The sequence below is a fragment of the Nicotiana tomentosiformis genome, chromosome 7 (genome assembly GCF_000390325.3).
Source record: "Nicotiana tomentosiformis chromosome 7, ASM39032v3, whole genome shotgun sequence".
Classification (NCBI taxonomy): Eukaryota; Viridiplantae; Streptophyta; class Magnoliopsida; order Solanales; family Solanaceae; genus Nicotiana; species Nicotiana tomentosiformis.
Genome location: NC_090818.1, coordinates 17,643,927 through 17,658,342, shown reverse-complemented (window position 1 = coordinate 17,658,342; position 14,416 = coordinate 17,643,927). Strand labels below are relative to the sequence as shown.

General features: G+C 38.5%; 1 protein-coding gene across 1 annotated transcript; it reads right to left on the bottom strand.

Moving 5' to 3' along the window:
• Nucleotides 1-9,616: 9,616 nt before the first annotated feature.
• Nucleotides 9,617-13,607, bottom strand: LOC104087509 (uncharacterized GPI-anchored protein At1g61900-like). The gene is made up of 8 exons (XM_009592004.4): nucleotides 13,439-13,607; nucleotides 12,370-12,555; nucleotides 11,676-12,260; nucleotides 11,176-11,421; nucleotides 11,025-11,036; nucleotides 10,322-10,465; nucleotides 10,130-10,180; nucleotides 9,617-9,844 (listed from the first exon to the last, which is right to left on the bottom strand). The coding sequence occupies exons 1-8, from the start codon at nucleotides 13,491-13,493 to the stop codon at nucleotides 9,774-9,776; spliced, it is 1,350 nt and encodes a 449-aa protein (XP_009590299.1). The 5' UTR covers nucleotides 13,494-13,607; the 3' UTR covers nucleotides 9,617-9,773.
• Between the last annotated feature and the right edge of the window lie 809 nt (nucleotides 13,608-14,416).

Below are 14,416 nucleotides of genomic sequence, written 5' to 3'. Positions count from 1 at the left end.
ATGCAGAGGTACTTGGAAAAATTAAAGGTGACTCTACATCGGTTTAAAGAATAGACGCTACAACATGTACCTCGAGAACAAAACAGCGAAGCCGATGCCCTTGCAAATTTGGGGTCATCAGTTGAAGACTATGCGATTAGCTCGGGGACTGTCGTACAACTTTCAAGGTTAGTAATCAAAGAATGCCACGCCGAAATCAACTCCACAAGTCTGACCTGGGATTGGAGGAAAAAATACATCGAGTACCTAAAGAACGGGAAGCTTCCATCGGACCCTAAGGAATCGAGGACTCTACGTACGAAGGCCGCACGATTCACATTGGCCGAAGATGGAACACTCTATAAGGATGTTCGATGGACCATTGGCAATATGTTTGGGACCATGAGATACCGAATACGTCCTACGAGAAACCCATGAGGGCACCTGCGGAAATCATTCCAGTGCTGAATCATTGGTTCACAAAGTCATCAAAGAAGGATACTATTTGGCCGATATGGAAAAGGATACAAAAGAGTTTGTTCGAAAGTGCGACAAATGTCAAAGGTATGCGCCGATGATTCACCAACCCGGAGAGTAACTCTACTCAGTCTTATCCCCATAGCCAATCATGAAATGGGGAATGGATATCGTCGGCCCTCTACCATCGGCCCCAGGTAAAGCTAAATTTATTTTGTTTATGACTGACTATTTTTCTAAGTGGGTTGAAGCACAGGCTTTCGAGAAAATTAGAGAGAAAGAAGTCATAGATTTCATCTAGGACCACATTATATGCCGATTCGGGATGCCTGCCGAGATCGTATGGGACAATGGAAAGCAATTAGTCGGCAGCAAAGTGAAAAATTTTCTCGAAGATCACAAAATAAAAAGGATCATGTCAACACCATATCATCCTAGTGGGAACGGACAGGCTGAATCGGCAAACAAGACCATCATTCAAAATCTAAAGAAAAGATTGAACGACGCTAAGGGAAAATGGAGAGAAATATTGCCCGAAGTCCTTTGGGTATATTGAACAACACCAAAATCCAGTATAGGGGCAACACCATTCTTTTTATTATATGGCGTCGAAGCTCTGATCCCGGTTAAAGTCGGGGAACCCAGCGTCAGCTTTTGATATGCAACGGAAGAGTCAAATCACGAGGTTATGAATACAAGCCTCGAATTGCTAGATGAAAAGCGGGACGACGCTCTCATTCGAATGGCCACACAGAAACAGCGGATCGAAAGGTACTACAATCGAAGAGCCATTCTTCGACACTTTAAAATTGGAGACTTGCTTCTGAGGAAGGTCACCCTCAATACTCGAGACCCAAATGAAGGAAAACTTGGCTCGAGCTGGGAAGGACCGTATCAGGTCCTCGATATCATCAGAAAGGGATCCTACAAACTTGGCACGATGAATGGCGAATAATTACCAAACAATTGGAACATATCACTCCTCAAACGATATTACTGCTAAGGTATGACCTTCTCAACTTTCGTTTATATTTTATACTAACCATTTGCAGGTGTTTAATCGAAGACATCAAAAGTTTCTTCAAACACAACGTCCTTAGGTCTGAAAGCACGCGTTGCACTCTTTTTTCCTTAGACCGGTTTTTGTCTCAAACGGGTTTTTCCGGCAAGGATTTTAACGAGGCAACCATTGTTCGTTCTAACTTAGAGCAATTCAACAGTATCTGAGGCTCCTTTACAATCAACCTCGAATACTGGGGGCATTACCCTTGGATAGTTACAAGGAAAATGCTTTGTGCCGATAGGGTCTCGATAGGTAAATTTTGTAAGGGTCAAATAGTTGAACGAACCATGCCCATGTAGATTATTCGAGCCCTAATGGCAAACATATACGCATGTTAATCTATTGAAAAAAGTATTTTTCCTTCTCAGATATTTCATGCCTTCGAGAAATATTTACTTTACAATGTCGTGTTTGTGATCTATTGTGGAAACTGGCTTAAGGGTTGGTCACAACTAAAGTTCGAACATTTGACCCTGCACTCGGGGACTACCATCAGAAAAATCGACATGATCGAATTACTAAACCTTGAGATCGTAAGACCTTAAAAAGGCAACCCTCGATTTTATAGGCCACGGCTACCCCACTCGGGGACTGATACTTCGAACAAGTTCGAAGTATAACAGGGTAACAAGCCCCAAAGACGAGTCCCAAGCTAAAGGCTACGGGCAAATTAACACGGTTCAGAGACGTCCGATTTCCGTTATAAAACATGCCTTCGAATATTTTCATAAACAAGTTAAAAAGGCTACCCTCAGCTGAATTACTAAGGGTCTCGATAATATCGACCCTCAAAAACCCTAATAGTCGTCCGAACTCTCGAACAAATTCTTTATTTTATGTTAAGGCATTACGAAACAAAGGGTTGATATTAGGGCTTTCAAGGGTCGATATTATTTTATGCTAAGGCATTACGAAACAAAGGGTCTTGATAATATCAACCCTTGAAAACTCTAATGGGTACGGAATCGTTCGAACTCTCGAGCAAATCCCTTAGTTCATGCTAAGGCACAACAGATTTTATATGATCAAATAATAAACTTTTCAAGCCGAAAAGGGGGAGAAAGCCATTCTTTTTACTATGGCCGTATCGGCCAAATTCAATAGCCTAAAGGGTCATTTTATTTTTGAGTTCGAGAAATTATCCTCACTCAATTAAAACCTAAGGGTCACCCTACTCCGAGTTCGAGCAAGTACTCATTCGATTATAAAAACTACATTAGTCCGACTTCGATCAAATTGCCTAAGCCTCGAACTTATGAACAAAATTTTCATAAGGCATGAATGAAACAAAATTTTCACCAGGCAGAAAATGAAATAAAGAAAAATCGGAAAGGAAAGAGATCTTTATATATATAAGAATATTTACAAGGTCCGATCAGGATCCTACACAAAAAATCAAAAGTGAAAAATTCTAAGGTTCCTAATTTTCTCCGGGGGCAGCTTCTTCTCCATCGAGGTCCTCCCCTCTCTCGAACCCGCTCTTGCTCTCGGCATCATCATCATCATCAGAGGAGGCCAGCGCTCCAAAATCAGCTTCAAGCTCTCTAGCCTTTATTATCTCGTTAGTAAGATCGAAACCTCGAGCGTGGATCTCCTCGAGGGTTTCCCTCCGAGATTGGCATTTGGCGAGTTCAGCAATCCAATATGCTTGAGTTTGAGCGGTCTCGGCTGCCTCTCTCGCTTGGACTTGAGCGGCTTCAGCATCGGCTCGGTAGACGGCCACGATCGCCTCTGCCTCGGTCTTTGCCTTTTCGGCTTCAGACTTGGCCTTTGCAAGTTCGGAAGCCAACCGAGCCTCGAGCTCCTCTATTTTCTTTGCCTGAATTGAGCTTTTCTCCTTTATGCCTCGAAGTTGACTTTCGGCCGATGACAATTGGGATAAAGCAGTCTCTTTTTCTGCATCAAAGCGGTTCATACCTTCTTTCCACCCCAAGGTCTCCGCCTGCATCATATTGACCTCCTCGCGGAGCTGCTCGATCCTCTCGACCTTCTGCTGCAGTTGTGAGATTGAAATGTTAGCCACCATTACCGAATCGAGCCCATGAGCTTTTAAGATTTTCATTACCTGCTCGATCAGGTCGGTCTGATCTTGGTGAGCCCTAGCCAACTCGGCTCGGATGTCCTTGGTCTCCTATTTTTTTCCCACAGAGAAGTCTAAGGGAATTTCTCTCCTCCGTGAGCCCTCGAAGGTTGGCCTCATACTGACTCAGCTCAGCTCGAGAGCGAGAAAATGCTTTCCGATGAAGCGCTGAGGCCTACACAGAAAGAAGAAAAGAAGTTAAACATGAAGAGAAAAATGAACACAAGGGTAATACCAACAAGTGGAGTTAAGGCTTACCCGATTAAGAGCTTGCTGTGCTTCGTTGAAAAGGCTCGATGCCTCGCCCGAGTCCTTCCTCGAAACCTCCAAGTCGCTCAGGTCGGTAGCATCTTCGACCCCAATAAAGTAATCACGGAAGAGATCCTCCCTTCTATGGGCTCCTTTGATGGAGAGGGTCTTCAAGGCCCGAGCCTCTTGAATCATCTCCTCAGAAAACGAGGCGAGCATCCAATTTCTATTGCCCCAGGTGGATCACTTGGGGCGTTCTCTCCATCTCGAGGGGCCTCGAGACCAGCCCCTACAGTCGTACCTACCGTTGGCTCATTATGGTGGGAGGCATCTTCAATCCTCGATGACTTCGCCCAAGTCTCTTCCCGAGACCCCCTCATCTCGAGACGGAGCCTCTGCAGCCTTCACCGATTCAGTAGTGGCCTTTGGGGCCTCGGTGCTCATTTCTACTCAGGCCACCAACCCAGAGTCATCTTCTTCCTCTTCTTCGTCTTCCTCCCTTAGATGCCGAACAAATTCTTCGGTCAGAAGGATGATGTTTCTTCTTCGGCTTACGGGCCTTCTTCTTCTTAGGTTCTGGATCCTCGGAGGTTGAGGTCTTTTTCCTCTTTTTGTCCTTCACCAGTTTCGGTGTCGGGATCAAAGTCTCCTCCTCACCAGATAAGGGCCTCATGACAGCATCTTTACCAAGGCATGCATGAAAGGAAATTAAGTAAGAAACGCTTTAACAAAATCATCAAAGACATGGAAAAGAGGCTTACCATGAGTTTTGGCCTCCCATCGTCCCTTTGATAAATTGCGCCATGAGCGCTCGGCATACGTAGAGGTCGAGTCCAGGTCCCGAATCTAGCTCTTGAGGTTAGGAATTGCACCGGGCATCCAAGCGACCGCTACATCACGGAAAAGGATATCGATGAGAAGAAGCAAAGGAGCAAAACACTAAATAGGAGCTAACAGTGGGATTGTACTTACACTTCATATTCCATTTCTCGGGAAATGGCATCTTCTCGGCCCGGATTAGGTCGGAAATCCTCACTCTAATGAATCGGCCCATCTAGTCTCAGTCTTTGTCCTTCTATATGCTCGAGAACAGCACTTTGGTAGCCCAGCGTTGGAATTTTATTAACCCGCCTCGATAGAGGCGGGGGCTGTACAACCTGATGAGGTGGTCGAGGGTGAAAGACATCCCCTCGACTTTGCTCACGAAGAATCGGAGCAGAATAACAATTCGCCAAAAGGAAGGATGGACTTGGCCTAGGGTTATTTGATATTGACGACAAAAATCAACGACGACAGGGTCGATGGGGCCCGGCGTGAAAGGGTAAGTGTAAACACTTAGAAACCCTTCAACATGGGGTGGTGATGTCCTCTTCAGGGGTCGGGATCATCACTTCTTTGTCCTCCTAGTTGCAGTCTTTATTTACCTGCTTAAGGTATCCCTTGGTTATCGAGCATATATACCTCGACATTGGCTCGCATCAACCAGGAATCGACGAGGCTTTATCAATTTTAAAGTCGGAAGTGAGGACGTACCCCCGGGAACACACTCCTCAGGGCGCGGCTCCATCGGTGTTTTGTCGCCGGCCGGCCGCAATGAAGAAGCGTTTTCCTTTTGAGGAACAATTTTTGACGTTTTCGCCATTTGGACTTGAAGTTAAAAATAGATGGAGATGATAAGATTTGGTATTCTAAGAAGAGGTTAGGAGTAAAAATCGTAGATTTGCAGATGAAAAACTTAGAAGATTTAAAAAGCTTTGGAGATTGGAAATTTGAAAGTAAAAGTTCGAAATGGTGAAGAGAGGGGCTATTTATAGATTTCACAACGACGGTTCAAAATTGGCGGTGGCGGACCATCGACTGACGCGCATTTAATGCCTTGGTAACTGTACAGACGGGACGTTTCGGTCACTTCCGTCGCTTACGTCACAAGGATGACGTCATGACAGGTCGAGGTAGAAAAATCGAAGGCTCAATTCGTTTCTTGTCATTACACTCCAAAAAAATGAGGGGACTATCTGTATACGGTTTAAACGAGCCCATCCGATTTTACTATTTGACCGAGACCGGGAGAATTGCATCAAAGGACGACCTCGTAACAGAACAGACTAAATCACGAGGACTAGGTACTAAGTTCAGAACCGAGGTACCTATCGAGATCGAGGCTAGTAGCGATCGAAGCCAAACGAGACAGACATCGAGCAAGATCGAAGATAGCACAATAACAGAAAGGCGAGATATCCGTGACTGGTCGAGGATCACGGCGTAAACTTCGGTGACTAGTCGAGGATTATGGTGTAAATCTCGAAACGAATCAAATCAGAAATGGTTAATTAGCTAATTATGGGATTTTCTTCTGCAATTAGAGTTATACCATAAGTAGAACTCCTCTACTATATAAAGGGGAGTATTAACCATTTGTAAGACACATTGTTCTCGCATAAAAAAGACAATATAACGCTCTCTCTTTAACTTATACTATCTTGTTCATCAACTTGCTTTATTCTTAACTGTTTTGGTATCAATCAATTCGAGGGCATCCTAGCCCGAGGGTCGAATTCCATTTCAACACTGGTTCACTTTACTTTATAGTTCATTTCTGTCATTAATTGTCATATTTATCTATTGGTGTTAAGTAAAATCACGTATCCTTAGAACCTCATTATAAGTTTAATTGTTATTCAATTTTAAGGGTAAACAATAAAATATTTACTTAAAAAAAGAATTGTACGCCTAAAGCTGGTAGAATCTAATAGGGATGTGATGAGATGCTGAAATAAGGGCGTGTTGTATTTTTTCTGATAATCGTAAGTATTAAGTAGTGAAAATAATGTTTGACATTTTATTAAGTTAACTTCCAAATGGGAAAAAAATCAGAAATAGTCAGATTTACAACTGGTAATTGAAAAATAGTCATAGTTTCAAAAGTAATTGAAATTTAGCCACTTTTTCATGTTAAAAATAAAATTTGAACAAAAACACCATTAAAAGTACGGAAAAATTCCAGCATAATATGCTGGAGCTCGAATTTTTAACATATGAGACTCCAGCATAATGTGCTAGAATTTCACAATGTGCTGGAATTCCAAAATAATATGCTGAAAGTTTATACGCAGGAGCTCCATAATCCAGCATATTATGCTGAAACTTTCCATGTGCTGGAGTTCCAACATAATATGATGGAAGTTTACACGCAGGAGCTCCATAATCCAGCATATTATGATGGAACTTTTAGTGTTTCGGCAAAAATAATGGTTATTTTTCAATGACTTTGCAAACGCTGACTATTTTTAAATTACCAATCCGAAAACTGGTACCCGTACTATTTTCACCTTCCAAATTATGGCATTGGCTTTTGGCTGCTGGTGTAATGATTTTTCCTTCAACTGATCAAAAAGTGGCCTGAATTGACGAGCAGCTGGCCAACGAGCTAGTAAAAATTACCAAATAATTCTCTAATTCTTTTGGTCTATAAACCAGAACTTTGTCACTGTTATGGAAACGGACAACTGAAAAAAGAGTTTTAGTTTACTGATCAACAATACTACAAAAGTAACAGATTAAACTCATAATAAACCACGTATATGGTATATAACTATATACAATCATCGCCTATCCAAAGTTTTGATGGGAAACATGTATGAACAACGAAAGAAAATAACCCGGATCACTTGCATGTAATATAGACAATACATAATCACAAATTTTAATCAAACATAAAATTGATATTTATCTCTTGAAGCGTGACCGCAATCGCGAAAACAGCATTCAAGTAAGAGCGAAAATTGTCCACGAGATCATCCTCCAGTTCCACAGTCTTCTGCTGTGTGACCTGAATAATGCCCGTAATTAACGAAATTCGTGTGGGCGAATTTCTCTTGGGAAAACCATGTAGTAAAAACCACCGCCTCCTTATGGAATAAGACATCTTTATATAGCCACATGTTTTAGGGTTTAAAGCCTTTTCCTAAACATGTCGGGTCTTCCTTTTCCACCAAGAAATATGATTTCATTTAATTCCTAGTTATTCGGGTACAGTAGGGACCGCAGTATTTAATTAACAACGTTTCCTACTATGAACTTAATTCGAAATATCCGAATTAATACTACCATAATAAATTATGAATTATTCCACTAAAAATTCGTAACTGCACTCATCAGTTCAATTTCAAAATTCTTGCATTAAACATTATTTAACTCCCCATGTTAAGATTCAAATACTAATCAAATAAATTAAATTACTAACAATTTAATTCATTAATTATTTTCTTTAGACTTTCGCTTAACTTATTTTATGTGACGGATACAAAATCCACCTGCAGGGTTTACACATGAAAACTTATAAGTTTTCATAAATGTGTATCATCAATCTCTAGACCGAGACATGGTCTCCCTCAACTAACTATTACTTCGTCAATGTATATCATCATTGTCCAATTTACCAGGCATATTGACCTACAAAAGAATCTCGCCTTTTAATAAATCAAAACAATAAATAATATACACAATTAATAATAATTATAGCAAGATTAAAAGTATAAGTGTGTTTAGTGGCAAGAGAAGTTATTTTATTAAGTCACTATAAAATTCTTATCTCTACTTGGTCCGTTCAATACATACAAAATATATTAGCACAAGAAGTCGGAATTAAACCATTCCCATAGTCAAGATAAATTATATTTAATCTTGTGCTACAATCATTCCTGATGCACTACTAGAAATTCGGTAAAAATCGACCAAAACAATCGACCAACTTTGGTCGGTAATGGCCAATAACCGTCCAAAACGCGACCATTTACGTGTGGACGGTATTTTAAGAGTCGGAAAGGTATACCGACCAACTTTGGTCGATCAATTAAATTCAGAAAACAAATATTGCAAAAAAGAAAACCGACCAAAGTTGGTCAGTATTTTAATTATGTAATCAAAAGATTCACCATCTGGGAATCGAACCGGGGTCTGTACTGTGGCAGGATATCATTCTACCACTAGACCATTGGTGCTTTTTGTTTTAAGATTGTCTTTTATTTGATTTATACTCTTTAATTGTATTTTCGCACGAAAATAACCGACCAAAGTTGATCGGTTTTATTAAAAAATAAAATTACCGACCAAAGTTGGTCGGTTTTTTAAAATGACCGGCCGAATTAACCGATCAACTTTGGTCGGTTTTTTTAATATTAATTTTTATTTGTTTTAATTGAAAAACCGACCAAAGTTAGTCGGTTTCTTGAAAAATAAATTTCGCGGGACTCAAAAATAGTTTCCCGCATTTTTGTGCCAAAGAAAACCGACCAAAGTTGGTCGGTTTCGTAAAAAAAATAAAAAAATAAAAAATTTTGAAAAACCGTTGGCCGGTTTTTCGACCGAACAAAGTTGGTCGGTTTTTGCCGAATTTCTAGTAGTGATGGTTTGTCCAATTCCATCATTAGATTGTGAATATGATCTTTATATTTATAAGAACCGATGATTTAATTTTTCGTGTATAAGTTAAACTCTATACACTAAATCATCTACTATATAAGTAAAAGATACAAACAAATATATGATCTATTTAAAACTTTATTAAAATTGAATAAACAATTGTTCCATAATAAATGCTATATCCAAACCAAAATCCATGGTTAATAGTATATATCCCAACAATCTCTTACTTAGGCTTTTAACCATGACAATTATTAGAATATACTATGTCTAAACGCATGGTTAATAGTATATACCGTAACAAGTTTCTCTGTACAATTTTTATTGCGACAAACAAAAGAAAAAGAAAAAGAGAATAATGAATGATAGATAAATGATGCTGTAAATGCAGCAAATTTGAGCTACTTGTGCTAACATTTTCTTTCTGAACATCCAGATAGAATCGTATATAAATATACGGTATAGCATATTTCTTGTGATGAAAATTCAAGTAATCCAGAAGAGTTAGATGAGCAACTGGAAGACCATTGATAAAGCAAATATCAGGGTATACACCATATCTTTGATGCTGACTCCTGAAATGCAATAAAAGTTTGTAGATTTAGATATCCCGTTTAGTTAGCCCGTTTTAAATATTGTCAGATACTAATAAATTTGAAGGAAATAAGTTTCTTCATTAGAAAATTTATGACACCAAAAGAAACAGAATAGATTAGTGACATTCTAATTCTACCCGGTGTGAATCCGAATTAATCGAGTCAGTGAGTTTCAGGATATTGGGATGCCTAAGGCCAAAAAGAAAAGAGGTAGTAACAACTAATTTATTTAGAGAATACAAGGCTCTAGCTATTAACCCATACCTATACTGAACTGAGAGGATGTTGCCTTGGGAAGTTCTGGAAGTGCAACAGCTGCAAAATCATTTTGTTGTTTGACAAATGGATAATCAGAAGGAGAGGAAAATGGAAGTTCTAAGATTTTTGCAATTGTAAAGAAAGCTAATTATATTTCTATCTTTTTAAAAGTTTTGTGAAGGGAAAAGTTGTACATACTCTTGTTGCAGGTAGAAGCAGCACCAGAATATGCTGAGGACCAAGGAGCTGCCACATTATCATTAAGATCACAAATGAAGCCAATTCCTGAACTCTGGTCATATGTTAAATCTGTAGGCAAGCTGGGCAAGAGGCATCCCGATTCTACAGTAAATTAAAACCAAAAAAATTCAGTCGAACATGAGAATGAATGACAGTGAAATGAGAAGTTTCTACTCAACAATTGCAATTCTCATTAGACATAAATATCATTCAACTATTGAGCAGAAAGAAATACTAAAGAAATCAGAGAAGCATCATTCATTCATGTTGCTTTTCCTAGCTAAGAGTGTCATATCATGCATTCCATGTGCTAAACAATGTTGTACCCAATTAAAAACGACGATATTAAACTACATGCCTCACACTATATAGTGTATATAAGCAATAAATCATATGTTTTCGATTAAAAAGTTCAACATGTCAAAAAAACCAACTCCAGATTGATCAAGTGTGTCCCATACTTCTGGAGGATCAAGATAAAACAAGTAATCTAGATCCTATCAGATATATCAATTTACTTGCATTTATCTTCTCTTTTAAGTGAAAAAATATAAGTAGATTATGGGGTGCCATTTCATGGGGTCAATATAGAGAAGCTGTTGGGAATATATAATAAAGTATCTAGTTGATACAAAGACAGACCTAAAATTCAATTCATTACCTTTAGCATCGACTGTTGATCAGCATGTGGTGAATGAAATCCAGGGTTCCGCAGCAGTAAGAACAAATTGAACGCCCAAACAATGACAATAATCTAATCAGTACCAAGAGAAAATCATTGCAGGATGAAATAATACAGCAAAGGCACTAACCTTGAAGAGAAAAATCCTTGAGATTTACATGGCAAAGGTCAAAAACATTGCTAGTAATATTAGCTTCTTGCAACTTCTTGCCAAGCAATGTAGCACAATTTAAAGCTTGCAGATTTGTAATGAAGCTCTGTTGTTGCAAGCGCGACAAGTAACTATCCATTGCATTGCAGCAGGATGTCTGATTACTCGTTACCTCTCCACATTCTTTAGTAATGTCCTTTATATCAGGAAACACCAATGGACAGGCTACCAGCGTAAACAAACGAATAGTTCAGAAACAAAAATAGGCCTAATTTTATCATCTCAAAATATATGTATCCAAATTAAAGATGACACATTATGCATGGCCTTGGTCAAAAAATTTCGAGGCCAGAGTTAAATTGTAATAAATTTCAAATTATGCAGATTTGATATTCAACATGTAGATTCTATTAAAGAGGCAAAATTACAAAGTTTCCAAGTTCTCAACAGTTTTTCATCCAATTTAATATTTGACTTACATTTGTTAATGTCACAGCTTGAAAGTGCTCTGATGATTCTATTAGCTAAAGAAGGATTAAATTTGCTGGCCAGCCATCGCAATACAATGCTCGTACAGTCACTCATAAGACTTGATTTCTCAGGCAAAATAAGGGAGCCACTGAATCTTGCTAAAGTTTCAGCTGCAGCAGATATAGCATTCTGGCAAACTTGGTTGCAGCACTCAATAGTTGGATCTATTTTTTCACAAGCAACCAGCAAAGCTGATGTATTTAAACTGTTTTCGATTTCGTTAACATCTATAACAGGACAAGAGGATTCTGTAAGATTGGACGGATCCACAGAACAAATCTCAAGAAGCTTCTTACTAGCACCTTGACTTTCAAGAATCTGTTCAACATCCGAAAGGCAGTGCGTAGCATGAGTCAAGTTCAGAGCGAGCCTTTGTGACTGTATACTAGCCTGCCCTACAAGAACCACTAGGCTGGCATCAAATTGAGGACAACATATCACATTAGCAAGATATGGAGCAAGTGAAGACCAGCAATTAGTCGCTGTTGTTCTCAAAATACTGTCTGCAGCTGAAAAATTGAATGCACAATGTCCTGAAAAGTTAAAAACAGCACCATTCATCAGTAACCAGCTTATATCAACTCACTGGAATTTTTTAGTAAACAATCCCTATGAGGTATTGTCAGTCTATATGTTGCATACCTGATAACTTTGGCACACCAGTATATGTAAATGGCATCAATGGTGAAGGTGCTTGCATCGGCAACATAGATTCTGGAGCAATGCTAGGTGAGATGTTTGGAGAGGTATCATAATGAGTTCTACTCAATATATCAGAGGACAGAATATCACTATCTTGCTTGCACAGAGATCCATGAATTCCTGAAACTGAGACACAGTTCATAGAGATCATATAAATGATTGAACATCAGTCAGAAGAAATCTATCATGGCTAATTGAATCGAAAAGGCTGTGAGTTCAATTAGTGATGCACATCGAGGTGTTGTTTTCCATCCAACACGGAGGTCATCATGTTGGCGTCTTAAATATAAACAACTTGCTTATGCACAAATGCTATTAATGCACCAAATGTTGAAGTGACCTGCATTATTAGTTACTCACGTCGCTTACACTGATCACTCTAGGTCTACCTTATCACATCTGTATATTAGTTCCAAAATAGTTTAACAGTCACAATGTAGAACAAGAGCGCAGCATATGAGGGTTCAGACACGTACTACACTCATAAATTTCTAAGAAGAAATAAGATACGAAGTACTAGAAGAAATTCTCTAGACTTATTTTGCCACCTCCTCCTCCAAGAGCACAAGATTTGTTTGCTGAACTCATCTTGATTTAGAGAAAGCCTTCTTTAGAACAGATAGGAATCCTAGTTCTGAACGTGGGAAATATGATCAACTTTGACTTGCAAAATCCAATACCAAACACTGCATCTAATTAAAACAAGAAAGGGAAAGAAGAAAACAAAAGCCACTAAACCAAGTATGCTCCTTTATCTCGTTATCACCAATTCCAAATATCAAGAAAGCACCACTCGGTGTTAATTCAAGAACACAATGCATGCCATCCATTTTCAAAACTTTACATCCCAATTATGTATGGCTGATGACTCTAGAAAGGTTAGACTGACTCAAATTCTTATTAAGTACAATTCATTACATTGCATCAAGATAATTTCTTCCTTAATTAAGCAATTCAACATCGATCTAATCAAGCATTGAACAATGGCTAATCAATGAAAACCACTTACAGAAAAGCAACACTAGAGAGACTTGAATCAGGAGAAATTGAGACTCTGTGCTCATTTTTCAAGTTTTGATCGCTGACATTAATGGCAAAGAATGCGTGTGTATATATGTAAACACTGAACACATATGTATTACGTTACTGGTATTTCATAGTATGAACATACATATATAGATAGTACTATGTATTTTGTACGCTTAATTAACTAATAATTAGTCTGGGTATTTTCAAGATTAGTGAATACAGCTAAAAGAGTGGACTTTTGTTGCAGTGAAATACGTACTGCTGCGCTGGTTTCAAAAGTTCACACACAGAGAGAGAGAGGAGTAGAGGAGGCTAATTAACTAGCTGGGCGTGCTCTCGCTTTCAAATGAAGATTAGACTCACGTGCCGGACATTCTGCCATAAAAGGTAGCTTAAACTGATTGGATTGCTTGAGGAGAAGAACCTGTGTTTCCTCCATATATAGCATCTTTCGTCTGATTTCCGTCCCGTGCGTAATTAAGGAACTGTCCTTTTTTTCTTTATTATTTATAAATCTTATATATATTACGTACTTATTAATTTTTGTGATCTATAGTACCTTTTTATGTAGGTTTAGTTTAAATATGTAATGCTCCAAACCTTAATTTGAATATTTTATATCTGAAATGACATTGAGAATTAATTAAGTTGTTTGACTACTACATCTTTGTAAAATGGAATGGAGGGAATACGATAACTTCTCGGAAATATTTTTCTTTTATTAAGTTTCTTAGAATAATGATGAGTGTTTATGAAATTCGAACATATCATAATGAGTCGATGGGTAATATATTACATCGAATATGCATAACATGACTAAGTTGCAGATACAACCCGTAAAGCAAACAATTAACCATTAAGTAGGAAGATCTAATAGGCATGTGTCTAAAAATGAAGATAAAATTAAATCTTATAACTGCAAATTCTTTTGGATGAAAAATTATATTAGCCCAATAAA

Coding starts and splice junctions, on each gene's coding strand:
- LOC104087509 (XM_009592004.4), bottom strand. CDS start 13,493: ATGAGCACAGAGTCTCAATTTCTCCTGATTCAAGTCTCTCTAGTGTTG. Junction 12,261..12,369: donor TGGTGTGCCAAAGTTATCAG/GTATGCAACATA, acceptor TTAACTTTTCAG/GACATTGTGCATTCAATTTT. Junction 9,845..10,129: donor ATCCTCTCAGTTCAGTATAG/GTATGGGTTAAT, acceptor ATTGCATTTCAG/GAGTCAGCATCAAAGATATG.